The sequence below is a fragment of the Aulonocara sp. 'chitande type north' Nkhata Bay genome, linkage group LG12, assembly GCF_057382095.1.
Source record: "Aulonocara sp. 'chitande type north' Nkhata Bay isolate Kocher_YH1m ecotype deep benthic linkage group LG12, A_spYH_male_GT1.1, whole genome shotgun sequence".
NCBI classification, from domain to species: Eukaryota; Metazoa; Chordata; class Actinopteri; order Cichliformes; family Cichlidae; genus Aulonocara; species Aulonocara sp. 'chitande type north' Nkhata Bay.
The window spans coordinates 27,555,296-27,571,787 of record NC_141355.1 but is presented as its reverse complement, the minus strand read 5'-3'; the positions used below and the strand labels follow the sequence as shown (position 1 = coordinate 27,571,787).

At 40.8% G+C, this 16,492-nt stretch overlaps 2 protein-coding genes across 17 annotated transcripts; one reads left to right on the top strand and one right to left on the bottom strand.

Annotated features, from left to right (window-relative positions):
* Positions 1–76: 76 nt before the first annotated feature.
* On the top strand, positions 77–4,206 carry LOC147317603 (intracellular hyaluronan-binding protein 4-like). Of its 2 annotated transcripts, none has more exons than XM_086314731.1 (9): positions 77–243; positions 996–1,233; positions 1,695–1,827; positions 2,318–2,458; positions 2,544–2,615; positions 2,707–2,781; positions 3,086–3,257; positions 3,664–3,843; positions 4,032–4,206. In XM_086314731.1, the coding sequence occupies exons 2-9, from the start codon at positions 1,002–1,004 to the stop codon at positions 4,098–4,100; spliced, it is 1,074 nt and encodes a 357-aa protein (XP_086170857.1). In that variant the 5' UTR covers positions 77–243; positions 996–1,001; the 3' UTR covers positions 4,101–4,206. The 2 variants fall into 2 exon arrangements, with proteins under 2 accessions (XP_086170857.1, XP_086170856.1); XM_086314730.1 differs by lacking the exon at positions 77–243 and adding an exon at positions 769–904.
* Positions 4,207–4,517: 311 nt separating this feature from the next.
* Positions 4,518–16,322, bottom strand: cdc14b (cell division cycle 14B). 15 transcript variants are annotated; one of them, XM_086314722.1, is made up of 17 exons: positions 16,038–16,322; positions 15,051–15,172; positions 14,808–14,898; positions 14,181–14,256; positions 13,654–13,746; positions 13,453–13,529; positions 12,502–12,568; positions 12,267–12,417; positions 11,951–12,181; positions 11,709–11,847; positions 11,300–11,465; positions 11,125–11,222; positions 7,396–7,443; positions 7,178–7,303; positions 6,567–6,735; positions 5,587–5,652; positions 4,518–5,495 (listed from the first exon to the last, which is right to left on the bottom strand). In XM_086314722.1, exons 2-16 carry the CDS (start codon positions 15,115–15,117, stop codon positions 5,629–5,631), a joined length of 1,623 nt encoding a protein of 540 aa, XP_086170848.1. In that variant the 5' UTR covers positions 15,118–15,172; positions 16,038–16,322; the 3' UTR covers positions 4,518–5,495; positions 5,587–5,628. The 15 variants fall into 15 exon arrangements, 9 of the variants coding, with proteins under 9 accessions (XP_086170848.1, XP_086170845.1, XP_086170847.1 ...); XM_086314719.1 differs by lacking the exon at positions 15,051–15,172; XM_086314721.1 differs by lacking the exon at positions 16,038–16,322 and having other exon boundaries at positions 15,051–15,892.
* Between the last annotated feature and the right edge of the window lie 170 nt (positions 16,323–16,492).

Below are 16,492 nucleotides of genomic sequence, written 5' to 3'. Positions count from 1 at the left end.
TTATTTGAAGCTTTCACAAAAATCGTTGAAGAATCCCGACTGTTCTTCAGAGGTTACGCAACCTTCAGCCTGGTTGTTGGGCTGCGGTATGGATGTTTATTGATGCTGCTGTTTGGCTTTGATTAAGTTAGCTACTTTGGTACACCCCAGGCCTTCCTGAGGTTTGGCTACAATAATCAAATTACTGTTAGACCTGACAGGCAATACTGCCTACCTGCCTTGGAGGGAAACAGACACTGCCAGGTAGATAACAAACAGGCCTACAACAAAAGGAAAAGGGAAACACTTGACTTGCTTGCACAGTAACAAGACGTCGCTGTGCGAGTCAACTCGTTAACAAGCCAGTATACTACTAAGCTACCTAACTAGTGTCAACCCCCCCCCAAAAAAGTAGGACCTTTACCTGACATTTATGCTAATGTTACTAGGTCTAAGCTACAGTCCATAATTACCCGAACATTATCGGTTAATGTTAGCTAACTGTAGATTAAAACCATTTTATACGTTTATTGAAGTTAATGCGCTTCATTAATTAAAGTGAACTGTAATGAAAGCTCACAAAATGGATAATATTTCCATATGTAAATTTGTCTTAAATGTTTATCTTTGTTTTTCGAATGCTTTTTGAGGGTTAGCGCCCCTTTAACTTCAGCCCCTGTGCCAGTTCCGACTCGTAGGCCTCCAGCCTGACTAAGCACAGAACCATCTCTGGCAGAGGAGCTGAGCCAAGCCTTTGCAATGCAGACTGTTGATGAGCACGTGGGCGTGGTGTCGCTTGCATCCACACGTGCAAACATTTATTTAAAAGTGTGCCGAAATATGCTGGAGGCATTTGTTGGATGTTCACTGGGGCAGCATAGTTCCGACCGTCACAGCTCTTTTGTTCTAGCTGAGCTGGAAAACGGTGCTTATCTTTATTGTCTGATACTTGAAAGCTGTTTGATCATCTCGAGGAGGTAATTATTTAAACTGTTTTTTTAATTCATCATTAACAGGCTAACATGCTGCCGGACGCCTACGGGTGTGCTGTGGCGAACAGGTTCGGGAATCTTCTGGATGATGACACGGATCCTTTCGACTTGATCAACGAAGTGGAATCAGAAAAGACGAAGAAGAAAAAGAAGAAGAAGGAAGAGGAGGAGAAGAAAGCAAAGCAGAAAAAACCTGGTCAGAAGGAGTCCCAAAAGGACCGACGCCTCCCTATGGCCCTGGATATTCAAGAGCCGGTTCCAGGTAAGTACTGCGACACACTGCACAAATCCAAACGATTCTGGCAGCTGCTGGGGTTTCCAGACGGGGTAGTCCAGCCAAGAGTGGCCAGTTTGCCTGAGCTTTGTCAGCTGGTAAAAATGCGTGGTCAGCGAGGTGCACATGTGCATGCTGTCAGAGGTGGTTATATCCCCACTATCCTCTGTGCAGAAATCTGGGTCAAAGTGACGCTTGTCTAATTTTATAGATAATTCCAGAGGACATTTAAGTACATAGATTCAGCTATTGGACTGAACCTAAAAAATGGATTGGAAAGAGGAAAGCATGTTAAATTGTTGTTTTCCTCCTGTAAATGTAAGCTCAGTGAGGTTTGAGAGCATAAGTCTGATACTGAGAATTGCATTCAGAAACATAGTTTTCCCCAAATAGTGATTGCTACCTTATGACTCAGTTCAGTACGTTACCATCTCGCTTTCTCCCTTCAGTCCGTAGGCAGCAGCCACGTCCTGCACCTGTGTCTGAGAGTGGGGAGGGCAGAGAAGAAGCCCAGAAGAAAGCTGCTGCTGGGCAGCGTAGGGCCAACCAAGAGGAACCCCCACAGGAGTTTTCAGTTTCTAGGTTTGCATTCCATGCTTAATAAAAATATCTTTATTTAACTGATGTCATATAAAAGATGACATACCCAGTCTTGATTAGTGTTTCAGCATATGCTTGCATACATAAACATTATTTCATACACTCTTACAGGAGCTTTTGTTGATTAAAAGCTCTCCTAATATTTAATGTCACCCAACAATGTCTAATTATACTATGGAAGCTTGTTTCTGCAACTATGGGGGGGGAAACAAAGCATTTGTTTGCCAACCAAATTGAAATTTCAGGTTATAGCTTACCAATTCAGACTTCTGAGAAAAGAATTCTAAATTAAGAAAACTACATTTCAAGTTGAGATGCTAACCCAAAATTTGGACTTACTGATTGCAATAAACCCCTACCCCACCCCCTCCCATGGCATAAACAAGCTTTCCTAGGATACTGCTGTCAGCTGGGTTTGAAATGTGGATGTTGTCACATGAATAAACTGAGTTTTAATCTTCTTTTTTGGCAGGCCTTCCTATAATTCAGACTTTGATCTCAGAGGCAAAGGGGGGATCAAAGGTAGGAGAGCAGGAAGAGCTGGAGGAAATGCAAGGAACCCGGACTACTTTATTCTGAGGGGCAAGAGGGAATACGATCGGCACAATGGAACGTAAGTCTTTGTAAAAATGCCGCTTGTCCCTGATTGTCCTCTGTCTCGTAACTGTGTACTGATGATCATTTTGTCTTAATTGCAGAGGTATACCTCCTGACGATAAGAGAGGAGGAAGAGGAGCTTGGAACTGGGGCTCTGTTGAAGAAGCTGCAAGGTAAGTGGGTAGTTGATAAACATGAAAATGACAACATTTTAATTCTTGCAGAGAATAGAGGTTCTGTTTGTTCATGTCCGTTTTTGTACAGTGAATTCATGGATGGGACATCTCCAATCAAATCTGAGGACTCCCAGATAACTGTAGAGGAAGACAATCCGAATCAGTGAGTGAAATGCACAAATATCCTTTCTTAAATTTACATCTGTACCACCGTGACTTATTTAGAAGTGACGGTGGTCTTGTTTAGCATCTGTGCAATGAAAATAGAGGAAAATCTACAATTTAAAAAAACAAAAACACATTCAACAGTGTGCTAGATAAAATGTTCTGTGACGAGCTTTAATTGATGGGGAAATTTGGGATGTCTGTACTTGGCAGTCGCACATGAGAATTGTCATTTGCAGGAAGTGGGAATAGGGAAAAAAAGAAATGGAAGATGATTTATTTGTTTTCAAATGATAAAATAGAGCAACGGAGGAGGAGGGAGAGATGTTAGTCCAAGTTGCTATGGAGATGACCCTGGATGAATGGAAGGCCATGCAGGAGATGAGTCGTCCCAAAGCAGAATTTAATATCCGCAAAGCAGAAGGCAAGATTCCCTCCAAAGCCAAGGTCATCCACGAGTCAAAGCATGTGGAGGTGAGCGTGGAAGATGAACTCTGGAGGCTATATGGGTTGGTTTTTGTTTTTTGTTTTTTGTTTCCCCCATTTTGTTTTTATGAATAATTTCTGCAGTTTCTCAGAGTAACTAAAAATCGTGTGTGTGATGCAACATTACTGCAACATAGGCCACCGGCAGTTGTGTAAGTTTGTGCACCCTCAGTTGTGGCTCCTTAGGGGCTAGTTCATCTTGGCTGCTAATGAGGTTAATTTGAGATGAACTGTAACATGTGTTGACATGCCTGTGCATATTCGGGTAGTTTCTTGACTGTGCAGCAAAGCAAGCCATTAATAAATTCAACGAGACAGAATATCTATTGCCGAATAATCAAAGACTGAGTAATAATCATAATCTGTATATTTAGTGTTTGCTTCCAATTTCTAGACCATCAAGGTAAATATGGAAGATGAAGGAAACTTCCTTCGCAGGTCTGTGAATGATATCACCTCCCTCTTGGACATCAATTTCGGGAGCCTTGGACGTCCCACTCGTGGTGGCCGAGGAAGAGGAGCACGTGGTTGTCCTAGCAGGCGCCCAGAGAGTGTCAAACCGATATTGGAGAGGGTATGTCTGTATTTGGGTACAGAATTTGGGACAGCGCTGAAATGCTCCAACCTTTCATATAGCTTTTATTGACAATTGTGCATTTGAGGTTTATTTACTTTCTGAAGGGTAAGAGGGGTACTCGTATTTGTGTGCCCAGAGCACAGTTAGCATATTGTTTTATGAATGACGTGGTTTTTCCCTATTAGGCGGAGGATGATCTGGCACCTAACCCAGATGACCCAGAAGACTTCCCAGCACTATCAGCAGGGAGATAACTGAGTAAAACCTCATCTCCTGATGTGACACATTTATTGTTTTTGAGGTTTTGGGTTCAATTGCACGGAATACACTGTTCAATAAATAATTATTTTGCAAGGTTAACTTTTTGTTTTGAACGCATCACTGAGGATTTAAACTCATTTTTCTTGTCAGCTGGTTGACAGGTCTTCAAATAACTTTCGCATGGGACAGTATTGTGGAAGTAGAGCCAAAGAGTCAGGCATGAGACTGCTCTAAACACCCAGCCTTCTTTTCTTAATATGGTCTTACAGCTGAGCACAGCATCTCCACCTACCTGCTTCTCTTTCCAACTGTTAGCAAGGGGCACCCAGTCTGGGGGTTTAAAAAAGGATCTGGGAACAACCATAATAATTGTGCTTAAAACATGTAATGAAAGGACTAAGCCAGAGACATACTTGGGTATACATTTATTAAAAAGTATGATTCTGTGCTTCAAGCAAATGTCTTCCATGGATTATGAAGGTGAGTTAGACCAGGCCCCGTTAGGACCACCCACTCATTTATAGGATGATCTAACAGTACAAAATATTTACAAAATACAGAGTATATCAAATGTTGACATATTTACAGTTTAAGTACAGGAGCTGAAAAGCTTCACAAGTAAGAGACATCAGATATTCAATAGAGGTACAAATGCACATGTCGCCTTGTAATCGGAAGGTTGAGAGTTCGAGCCCCAGCTTGGACAGTCTCTGTCGTTGTGTCCTTGGGCAAGACACTTCACCCGTTGCCTACTGGTGGTGGTCAGAGGGCCCGGTGGCGCCTCTGTCAGTGTGCCCCAGGGTGGCTGTGGCTACAATGTAGCTTGCCATCACCAGTGTGTGAATGGGTGGATGACTGAATGTGTAAAGCACTTTGGGGTCCTTAGGGACTAGAAAAGCGCTATACAAATACAGGCCATTTACCATTTTGTGATGGAATTACTGCCAATAGACTTAACTATGTCCATGGCAAACACACAATGCAAGGCCCAAGATCAGGGACTCGGGACAAATTAAAGGCCAATTCTATCAAATACTTCCCACCATGAACCCTTATCAGAATAAGTTCTGCACAGTGCTCATTTTGGAGGAAAACTCCTGGATCCACACATTCATACAATGATTCGATCTGATGCTGCTACTGCATGCTTCAGTTAAGTAGAAACAACCAGGCAATGATTAAAACTAGCAGTTCAGTTCATGATTCTATGTTTAAAAAGAGTCCTATGGATAAAATGGCTTGTAATCATAAAATTTTGAATGAAGTATTTGTGGTGTTTCTGTAACGTCTCTTCCCCCCACGTCAGCTGTATAGAAGGTAATGTATCAGATTTTCCAGATCCACAGGCTCACCGCAGTAGAGGAGCTCTAGGTTTGGGTATGGAGTGACTACAAAGAAGAAGGGGGAAAATAGTTATTTAAGATTAAATCATTACAATACTAGAGTAAATGCAAGACAGAAAAGTGAAGCGGTAGATACCATAGCCTGGAAAACCTAATGGATTGCAAAGAGCTGCGAGCTTTACATCCTCTGGAGACGGTACGTCTGTTGCATATATGAAACGTAAAAGGAGGAAAAGAAGGGAGGTGAACATTAAAGATTGGCTCAAGAAAAGAATGCACACATGGCTACAGAGTGGTAACAACAGGCCAAAGGCAGAGTGAAGTGAGGCGCACAAAGTCTAGAGAAGCTATAGCCAGCCATACTCTCAAACAAACTTTTCTCAGAGAACATGCAGGGAAAATGTTTGAATGAAGCAGTAGGGGGATTGTGCCAAGTGGAATTTAATTTGGCATCCTGATAGTGGTACATATGCACCATCAGATTTACTACATGTTAGACCTGGACAATATCCAGTTATATATAAAGGTTAGTTCATCTGAGTAAAGAATCTGAGCTGGGTTGCACCTTCATCAAATTCATAAAACAATATTTATTAATAGTATTTAGTTTCTCTATGTAAACCTCATTAGCCTTCTGTCATGATGAAAAAAATGCAAATTTCTCTACACTGAAAGGATCTGCAGTACCATTTTGTTTTACTTAATGCTTAAATTAACTGAATAATTAAATTCAATGAAAGTATTCACCTGTTTATAATTAATCCATTCCTTCATTAAAAAAAATGCATTCAAATGCTTCCACTTTTACCTAAACTGTAAGATCTTAACTGTTGTTGGTGGAAACAGTCTTTTTTTTTCAAGAAACATTTTTTGAATGAATCACAGGTTTTGTTTCAGTAGGCGATGCAGCCCAGCCTAGGAACATCATGTGATTATGGCACAACCCCTTTTTTTGAAAACTGAAGTGAAACGACGTGTATTCCAAGCCTCTGAAATTTTTGCTGAATTTGCACAGGCACTAAAGATCACATCTCTTTTTGCATATTGCAATTTTTGGCTCCTGTGCAAATGCAGTCCAAATCTCCACTTGGCTTGTGAAGATCTAAGGAAGCTTGCCTGTAGATGGACCTGTCCCATGCTTAAGCTGATGGGAGAGCCTAAGTTGGTTGTGACACTGGCTGTCTGTCTATGGCTGTCACATGGTTCACAACACATTGGGTCTTTGCCACCAGCCACGACATGCAAGTTGCCTAGGGACCTGACCAGTCTGGTGTTGCACAGGGAGCTGGTAGAGAAAAGGGAAGCTGTTAATGTACTCAGCAAGCACTCATGAGTGGCTATAGCCTCTCTATTTTTTTTTTTTCCAGTTTCAATGGTACATAGAGGAATTAAAATACAAAGCATGTATTATTATTACAACAGTACAATTTCACATGTAATGACTGAAGTTAAAAATACAACCTACAGACTGCTTTAAACACGCATTATTTATAATGGCCAGCAGGGGGCAACTAGGTAAACACTTTCATATTGAATATACATGATGTCCTATCTGCAGATTATGGGTGATGTCAAATTGCAGCTGCAGCAATGTTTTCTGTCTAGTCTATGATCCAAACTGAAACATTGTTGACCTTTGTGGATAATTTTAACTGTATAACGTATGTAAAGTCTATCCGGGAAAGTCAGTTCGGGCAAATAAGTGTTATTTAAATTCTTCCACTGACCTTCCTCCTGTTCCATTGGCTGGAAGGGAGGTTCTGGTCCTTTTCCTGCTGTCTGACTGGTCAGATAGAGCCAATGGGCTAACACTTGTCTTACAGCTCTGAAAACTTGCCTGCAAGATGACTCCGCTGCAGAGGAGACATATTCATTAGTCTAAGCCCTGCTTTATGTCAGTATGTGTATGTAGGTGTGCATTTTGTGTGTACATTGTACACTTTACCTCAGGGACTGTGATGAGGATCTGGTGTGCATCTTATTCTCCTCTTGTCTGTGAAGACAAAGTAACATAGCAGTAAAAAATGTGAAACTTCATATGTATATGTAATGAACTACACTTCAGAGTGGATAGCAGGGGAAAGGTTTGCATGGTAATGAGAAAAAATGTTTTGTTTTTAATGTGACAGTTTTAGCCGTGTGAACAGAATATTATTGCATTCAGCAGCCAGGTAGGATTAGTAGAGCTAAGTTAAAGCGAGGAGGTGGCACTAAAACTTAAAGAGAGTCTTGATCTGTCTTAGTCATTTCCATCAGCAGCTCTTAATTGTCTGCCAATTTAACAGTTGGGAATAAGTCAACACAATAACCAGCAAAGCATGATGTGTAAAGGTGACGGGGTGATGGGAATGTTTATGGTACAAATCATCATGTACAAAAAATGCTGACAAGGTCAAGGCAGTAGCCTTTGATGTTTTAGATTTTTAAAAACTGGCTCTGCTCATTAGCTTTGACTTTACAGTATTTGCAGAAAGAATATAGGAACAGTAAGATGATTTTGAACAAATTTCTGATTCGGGTTGGGAATTAAAAAGAGACTGGGGGCTCACTTACAGCATTCTCAGTTAGAGCTCCAGAAGGAGGGGCAGGGCAGGTTTTGGGGGGGCTGACGGGCAGTAGAACTCATTGAAATCCTAACCCGTCTATACAGAAATGCAGGATGGAAGAAGGGAAGCCATACACAATCCACCACAGGGCAAGGCTACACAGGGAGGAGAGCAGCATGGCTACCAGCCATCTGAAAGGAGGACAAATCCAACAACAAGAGCAAATGGAAAAAAAGGGGGGAAAAAGGAAGGAGAGACAAGAGACGTCTGGGCAGGACATAAAGCCTCTGATGTTGTGCTTTTCCACTGGGACTGGATTAGATGAATCACCTTTTGTAGAGCCTTTCATCCAACAGTGCCAAACAGCATATTTTTGTTCATCACTTGCTCTGTTGTATAAGCAGTCAGCCATAAAGAACCCAACTAATGTAGGAAGTTTAAAGTAGGTTAACTTACTTGAGGAAAAAAACAACAACTTTATTTTACTTAAGTTCTACATATTTATAATAAATATAGGAGTGAGTTTTTTTGTATCGTAAGCTCCTCAAAAGTACTTGAAAATAAAACACGATTCTAGGAAAAAAGAGAACCCCAGGCAGCATTTACAGACATTAAATAGATAACAGTATCCCTGGTACTGAAATTGTAGTGATTGATATAAGCCTGCCAATGAAGGAGATGGGCTCTGTTTAACAGAAACATCTAAAAATAGTCAGATCCTACAAGAATTAAGCACCCATTTCTAAACTCTGTCCCACACTTTTAATAGAAGCTAACAGAGATGGACTCCTGCAAGAGTAAACAAAGCTCAGATGGTATGCATACACTGATCCAGTCACAAGAGCAATGGAAAAACAACAGGCAACTGACAATGATCCCAGCCCAGCATTAAGTACATGTTAGACACAAACACAGAGGCATGTGCATGCGTGCATGTCCAAGGGTTTCATGCCTGTTGCCATGCGTGAAGAGGCAGAAAAGTGAAGAAGTTCTGACAGTCATCGTTCTAATCGTCCCTGGAGTTTAACATGCATATTGGTGTTGCATAATAAACCAAACAGTGGAGCCAGATGGTGATGCTCAGCTGGAAATGGAGCATTAGATGTGTAGCAATGCATTCCCTACAGCAGCATATGGCCTGTAGTGCAAGCAAATCTCCCTTCAGCCTCAACTCTCTGTTTTCGTGCAACTACCTAGCCCATAGCCCCTAGCCCACAATGTTTTTCTAATGCTTTATGTGATAACGAGGATCTGGAGGATTTTACTATCCAAATAACAGAATTTAAAGACACTAATTAAACTCACAAAACACTCGAAATCATAGCTTAGTCCAGTACCAAAGAACTACTGCCAATTTACACCTAAACATTAATGAATCAGCTGGCAAATTCACTACTTTACCAAGCAATGAGGAATTACGTACTGCAGATGAGAACAAGGTCAAAGCTTCCCTGATTCAGACTTTATCTTGATGTGAGCCAAGTCAGTCGTGCAAGCAAAGCAATAAAACATTGAATTCAACTAATCCCGATCTTATTTAAAACCGTGATTGGTTGAATAATTGGTGCTGTTAACTTGAGAGCTTTTATTGTGACTCAGAGGATACCACAGATATGCCTTGATATCAAAGCAGAACAGCTCGGTGTGTCCATGAGGCAGATAATGAAAGGCGTGTAAATGTAATGCATCCACTAAGTGCATAACCTCTTCACACCAGTCATCAAAAGAAAAGAAAAGGAAGAGAGAAAAAAAAAAAAAAAAGGACAACTTCAAATCTGTCACACCATTCGCTGGCTTACCAATATATATTTTTTTAAACAGGAAGAGGATGTCGGCTAGAAAGGAACTGACGTGCACTTACCTCCAACGTACAAAACCTCACATCCTCTCTCTGTTTTTCCTCTCCCCAACTCTTTCTCTGCCTCTCTCTGCTATCTTTTGAACGGCAGGCAACACATCGGCCACACCGTGCCCATGAGGCTGCAGCAGAACACTACCACCTGCCTGACATGGGACAACAAAAGCCAAAGCCATATGGGTACATTGGCAGAGGCCGGTCAACCATACTCTGCCATACTGACCAACCTTCCACAGCTTTGAATTATATGGACACAAATGATGTGGACTTGGGCAGAAAAACAACAATAGAGGAAATTTTAATAATCTTTTAATGACGTTGTTGTTCAGTAGAGGGTTAGGTTTTGCACTTTAGCACCCCCCACTGGCATAGAGCGGGAAGCTCACGTCATAGTTGTCCAAATACGGCTGATCGTTTCTTTTTTTCTTTCTTTCTTCTTTTTTCAAAGAATTAGAAAAGCTAATCAATATTTGTTGTCTCAGCTACAAAGTTTATCTATAGAAAAACTTTCTGTTGACTTGACTGAGTGACCTAGTTACACTGATTTCATGATAACCTAGTGACAGATAAGCTTTATATTGACTTGGCTTACATATGCTTTTGTCCAAACTGAACTTTTTTAAGCTTCTGACCAAAGAACACAGCTTACACACCATCAGCACTTTAGCAAAAGATTTTCATAGAGCTATCATCTTTAGCTTCCACATTGTTCATGCCTTTCTAAATTCAACCCACAAAACAGTTTTTCCTGGAAAAGTGTATATCAGATAACTAAAATCCAACCCTGCAAACAACTGTGTCACTTTGAGCCTAAGTATCTGGGCTACCACTTTCTCATCTTATTGTTTATCCTCACTGATTACACATGGTAATAGGATGACTTTATTATACTCTATCCGTATGAGATGAAATTTGAAAAAAGAAACATGGTTATTAAAATAATGCAGATATTCCAAATGGTTTAAAGTACAGTATTAGGATGAAATTGTATGGCATGGTTAAATGAGGGCAGCCCTGCCAAATCCTCAAACCCGACTCCCAAAGCGGACTACCTGGAAGAAGTTACTGAGGAAGACAGAAAGCTTACCCAACGAAATGATAAATGTAACCAAAGAAATCCTACATGGTCACTTCCTGGTCATCTTTTTTATGCTTTGAAAAACACTACTGTATACATGTAATGATCCAAGGGACTGATTCGCTCATTTTACTGTACTACAGCACAATGGTGTGATGCATGATGAGGCTTGCAGGCTGCCTGGATACTTACGATAGTGAACCCGAAGATGATCTGGCCTGCCTCTTGCTCTTAAGAGCTCGTAATTTATCACCCTGTGTTAGGCCATTTCTCTCCTCTTCATCATTGTACTGCAAAAAAAAGAGAAAAACAATGAGCAGAATGAATTATTAGAATGAAAGACTTAAGACTTTAGTTTCAAACTCACCATTTCCATCTCTTCTTTCTTGGATCCTCTGTTCTTGTTGCTCCCATTGATGGTTATGTCATCCACTCCAGATAGGATCCTGGTTACAGCCATCTTACCATTCTCACGTTCATTCAGCATCTTCTCGCGGAAAACATCTCCTTCTGCCCACAGACTGTTCTGCTTCCTGATACACAAACCACACAATGATTTTCTTGCCAAACCAAAAATCACATGACTTTAAGATTTTTCATCATCTAATAATTTGTTGCCTGAAACAGTGTTGTTTCAAACCACAGCTATAAAACTTAAACTGTGGTTAATTTATCTAGTTTAATCTCAGATATGTATCAATACAAAATACTTTGAAAGTATTTAAAGATTTTTTAAAATGTGACATTTTGAAAGTCCTGCTCTAGTGAACACTTACTCTTCAACAAAGTTCTGCTGAGGTCCAATGATGGACCCTGGTCGGCAGATCCGTATCCAAGCGATGGCCTCTGCTGCAGTTAGGCGGTAATGTTTCATCATATAGCAGGCAATCAGAGTACCAGTCCTTCCTAGCCCAGCTAAAACAAAAGAAAAGTAGTGTGCATTGAAATTGTGCCGTAAACAGGAAACCGAGCAAGGTTTATGTAGCTACAAGTACGTCTTGCACCAAAAAAAACCTACCTTTACAGTGGACTGCAATGGCTCCTTCAGCGTTCTCACAGATGTTGAGAAACGTCCTAACAATAGAATCATTCGGTGTGCTTCCATCCACAAAGAAGAGGTCCTGATGTTCAAACCCAGAGTCTGTAAAACGTCGGGCATCATACATCTTCTTGTTGAGTCTGATGATGGTAGTGATGTTGTGCTTCCTGAAGTATGGGATGTAGGCCTCAGGAGCGTGCAAAGGGTACCCTAAAATAAGAAAGGAAAACATTCTTGTGAGTTCAGGATGTGTTAAAATGTGGTGAGACATAGTCCTGTAATGTACTTTAATTACCATTCTCTATTTTGCTTTTTGGATGTGGCCCACTGAATGCAAGGAACTTTCCTGGAATGATCCAGTTTAAGTCTCCATTTTCTGCTCTCTCATAGTGCTCATATTCTTCCACATCAAAGTTAGAGAAGTCGAGCCAGCCATAATGCAAAGCCTAGCGGAGCGTTGAATTGAAAGTCATTTTGTTAGGGTGTGTTAATACAACAAAGAAAAGGAATTCATTCTTTAAATGACATACTTTGTGCACACCACGAAGACAGTCTAGGATGTTCAGATTGTACATGCAGGTTCCAAATGAAGCATCTCTGTAAAATATAAAACATATTTAAGGTTCTGCACAACATACATGGGATTTCATATTCATTTAAACACTGAATATGATATCACTTCTTCTTATTCTGAACTCTTTCTCTCTTTCCCTCTCAAAAAGCATGTGTGACCCCTCCTCTTAAAGGTCCCTGTCATAATTCTGATGAGCCACAGTAGCATTGTGCTTTAATCTTGTGTTGTAGTTGGGGCTAAACAGTGCTCCAATATTTAATTTGCTGTGCAATTTCATTGAGGTATGTTAAAGTGGACCTATTATGATTTCAAATTTTCTGTTAAACACATGTTGTTACAATGGTGGATGCTTATATTAAACAATGTCTGCAGGAAACCTATGTGAATTTAAGCTTCTGACTGCTCTATAACCTTGGTTTCCAATATGTTTTACTTCTTTTTGGATAGTTATAATGATATGATAACATGCTTTTGAGGTAAGCCAATCAGAAGAAATTTAGCTCAAAGGCGGAGCTAAAATGAGCTAAATTTTTTTACAAGCTTGCACCAATGTCCGCTATTTATAACTAAGTGTTATTTTAATTTGTGAATGGTGCAGAGAAACTCTAGTAAAGTCCAGTAAGAGAAACCTGGAACTGGAAATTTAGCTTAATAGGTCCCCTTTAAGAAAAAACAATAACTAGAATAGAAATTAATCTATTATCATTTTCCTTTAATCAGTATAGTTTAACCCTCCCACCCAGCTCCTCTTATCACTTAACAGTCTCCTTGATTAATGAAGAGAGGCTGAAACCAGAAACTTATACTTTCAGTCAGAGACACTTGAAAATCAAATTAAAATGCGAATGGCAGTTAAAACTGTTATTATTAAATTAGTCTGAGTAAAAATTGTGTTGCAAACTGTTACCTGAATGGAATATATGATGAATTTCTTGACATCAGCAGACTGTAGGCCTCCTCTGGCAACATATTTAGATGCATTACCTATAAATACAAATGTGCAATCAGCAAATGCCATATGTATTACATGCTAATATAATTTCTGTTACATTAGGCACAGCACAAGTCCATAAGTTATTTGTAATACACATGTTTGCAAACAACTTACTGCATATGAGCCTATTAGATAGGCAGCATTGGCTTGCTTCTTCTGATCTCCACATGTATAAAATATGATCTTCTTCCTTGAGAGTGTAATGGACTGCACAAATACATTAACAACATGAAATTACAGGTGATTCTTTATTTATTTGAGTGACAAAAAAAAATGATTACCTGTATAACTGAAAAGTTATTCATTAGGTCTACCAAGGATCAACAAGCAAAGATATCTTAAATTGAAAAGGCTGGACAACCATCAATAAATCAATCATGCACAGGAGCTCAGCTGCCCCAGCCTGTGATCAGCATCTTTTCCAGCTCACATGCAAATACACGTAAACTGTCTCAGCACAAAGCAATAACGCAAACATGTTTGCACTATTAGGTACATAGATTAAACAATAAGACAGCTGACTGTATTACATAAAAGCCCAAACACTACTTTACTTTGTTTACCTACTGTAGGTATAAAAAGCTATTGATTGAACCCCCCCCTTACAGGAACTGCAAATTAAGAGCATCAGTTTACTTTACCTTGAGCTTCTTTGTCAGCTTGCAGCAGAAGCGATAAAACATGGCCAGGTTAAGGGGACCAAAGTCCGCATAGAAGCTAAGAGAGGGAGAGAGAGAAAGCAGAGAACAAAGAGTGTGTCAGTGGCTATTTATGCAGCCAGCTATCATCTCTAGGGAAGTTTCACTAGACAGAATCGGCTACCCAAGATTCACACTGTAAAAACACTGACAGAGTAAAGGCTATATTTAGAAACATCATGGGTCAATCAGAACAGGACAAAAAGCTGCAAACACCAGGTCTTTTTGTAACACTAGCATAAACTTTAAAAGGTCAGTCCTGTCCTAGTGAGCCATCCTTTAAAAGCCCTGATGTTGCTAAAATAGCAAGTAGTGGAACCTCTTCCACTGGCTTTGAAGTTGAATATCTTTTGCAATGCACCATGACATTGCGTAACATCACAGTAAGGGGCAAGTTATGTACACATCTACTCACACAAACCCTACTGTTAAAGATCAGCATTTGATAACATGAGGTGTGCCTATTTTATGGCACTCAGACCAAAAGGAGAGAAAGGAAGAAAGAAAGAAAGGGGACACACACGATATGGAAACTAGTAATCCAAGTAAGTGGTGAGTATGACTACTCACTTCTCATATGCCAGTTCTTCATCGATGCAGAAACAGTGTCTTTCAGCTGTGCTCTTGATCTTTTGCTGAAGTATGGCAAAATACAGTTGATCTGGAGGAACACGACAGGGGAAGAGGGAGGGGACAACATTAAAATAAAGGCAGTTACTTGTTTTTTGTCATGTAAACACATGCATGCTGCTGATTATTAAAAAAACTCTCTTCGTCTAATACTTCTTAAAAGTATTTTTTCTCGCGACTTACCTTTGATGAACTCAATGCACACTGACGAAACATCGTCCGCGGTCATCTTGCAAACTGTTTTGAACATGACGTTTTTATACAGAAACACACGGGGTGACTTTCTTCACTGAGACTTTCGCATGCTAGGTAAAAAAAATAAAAATAAAACGCGAATAGTTAAGTTTAAAGTGGCAAAATGTAAATTTAAAAGGGATAAGGAAGGTTTCTTTAGTCTTTTAAAGTGGAGAAAGTCACTTGCCGAAGAGGGAAGGACGGAGAGTTTCGTGTCTAAGTGCGTACTCTGCTAAAAATGAGCTCTGCGCGACCCCTCCCCTGAGGCGGTTCTCGGGACGCTATTGGCTGCAAGAGATGCAGAGGACTACGTGATTGGTAGACAAACGCGTACGTCAGGCTCTGCCCCGCCTAGTTCAGTTTAAAGTTCTTGATATTAGACACATGATAGGCCCTGGGATCGTTGCCCAAGCGGTTGCTAGGACGATCTCTTAGCCAGTCAGATTTGTGATTTCTACTTCGACGAACCTCCCCTCTTTCAGCTCACCGAGGATGTGGGAACCAGGAAACGCCATAAAGATATGAAAATAAAACATAAATGGAACTGACAGTGGGTTGACTGTGATATTTATGACATTGATACAGCAAACCACCTCTAAGTATGCACTCGCACCTCACACCGACTTCATAAAACAAAAAGGTGCAACTCTGCCGCAATTCCCTGCTCTGAAATTAAATACCCGAGTAAAACTGCTCATTGTTGGAGGTTTCATGTGCACGGAGCTAAGGTAAATCGAGGCAAAACCCGCTGTAATAACATTAAAGGGACAGACGGTGTCGCCATGAGAGGACAAAAGCAGGGAAAAAATCAAAGACGTTCACACACAATGGTCAGTGCACGACATTTTTGGGGGGGGTTTCGCCTGTAGTGCGCGCTTTCGTGCATTTGCCAACTGTGCGCAAAGTTGACCGGGTGCATTCTGCAGACCCCCTTACCTGTTATCTCAATGTAAATATCAGAGTTTGGCTCCGCCTCTGAGCTGCTGTGAGCTGCACAGCGCTTTTTCCTCGACTCGGCTCGCCTCCTTTCGCTCTTGCGCTTCATTTTTTCTCCTCAGGGCTGCTGGACATTCCCGTGCAGCAGCGACAGACACCCCTGCGCTTCACAGTGCGGCGGCTTGTCCTCGTGTTGTCGACGCGCTAATATGTCATGTCTCGCCCCCGATGGTCTGCCTGTGTCTGCGTGCTTCCAGTTACCCGTTCCAACCTCTCTGGTGGTGACGTCTGTGAACAGGGGCAGGTTTCTGCTTTCTGAATCCCCTGCAAGTGACGTATCGGGATTAGATGTCCAATGCCCACCCTTCACCGTTCAGCTGCAGCAGCTGGTGCTGTACCAATAGATAACATATTGGAAATGTAGTCCTTGATGCCAGAGTTTTTCCTATTTGAAT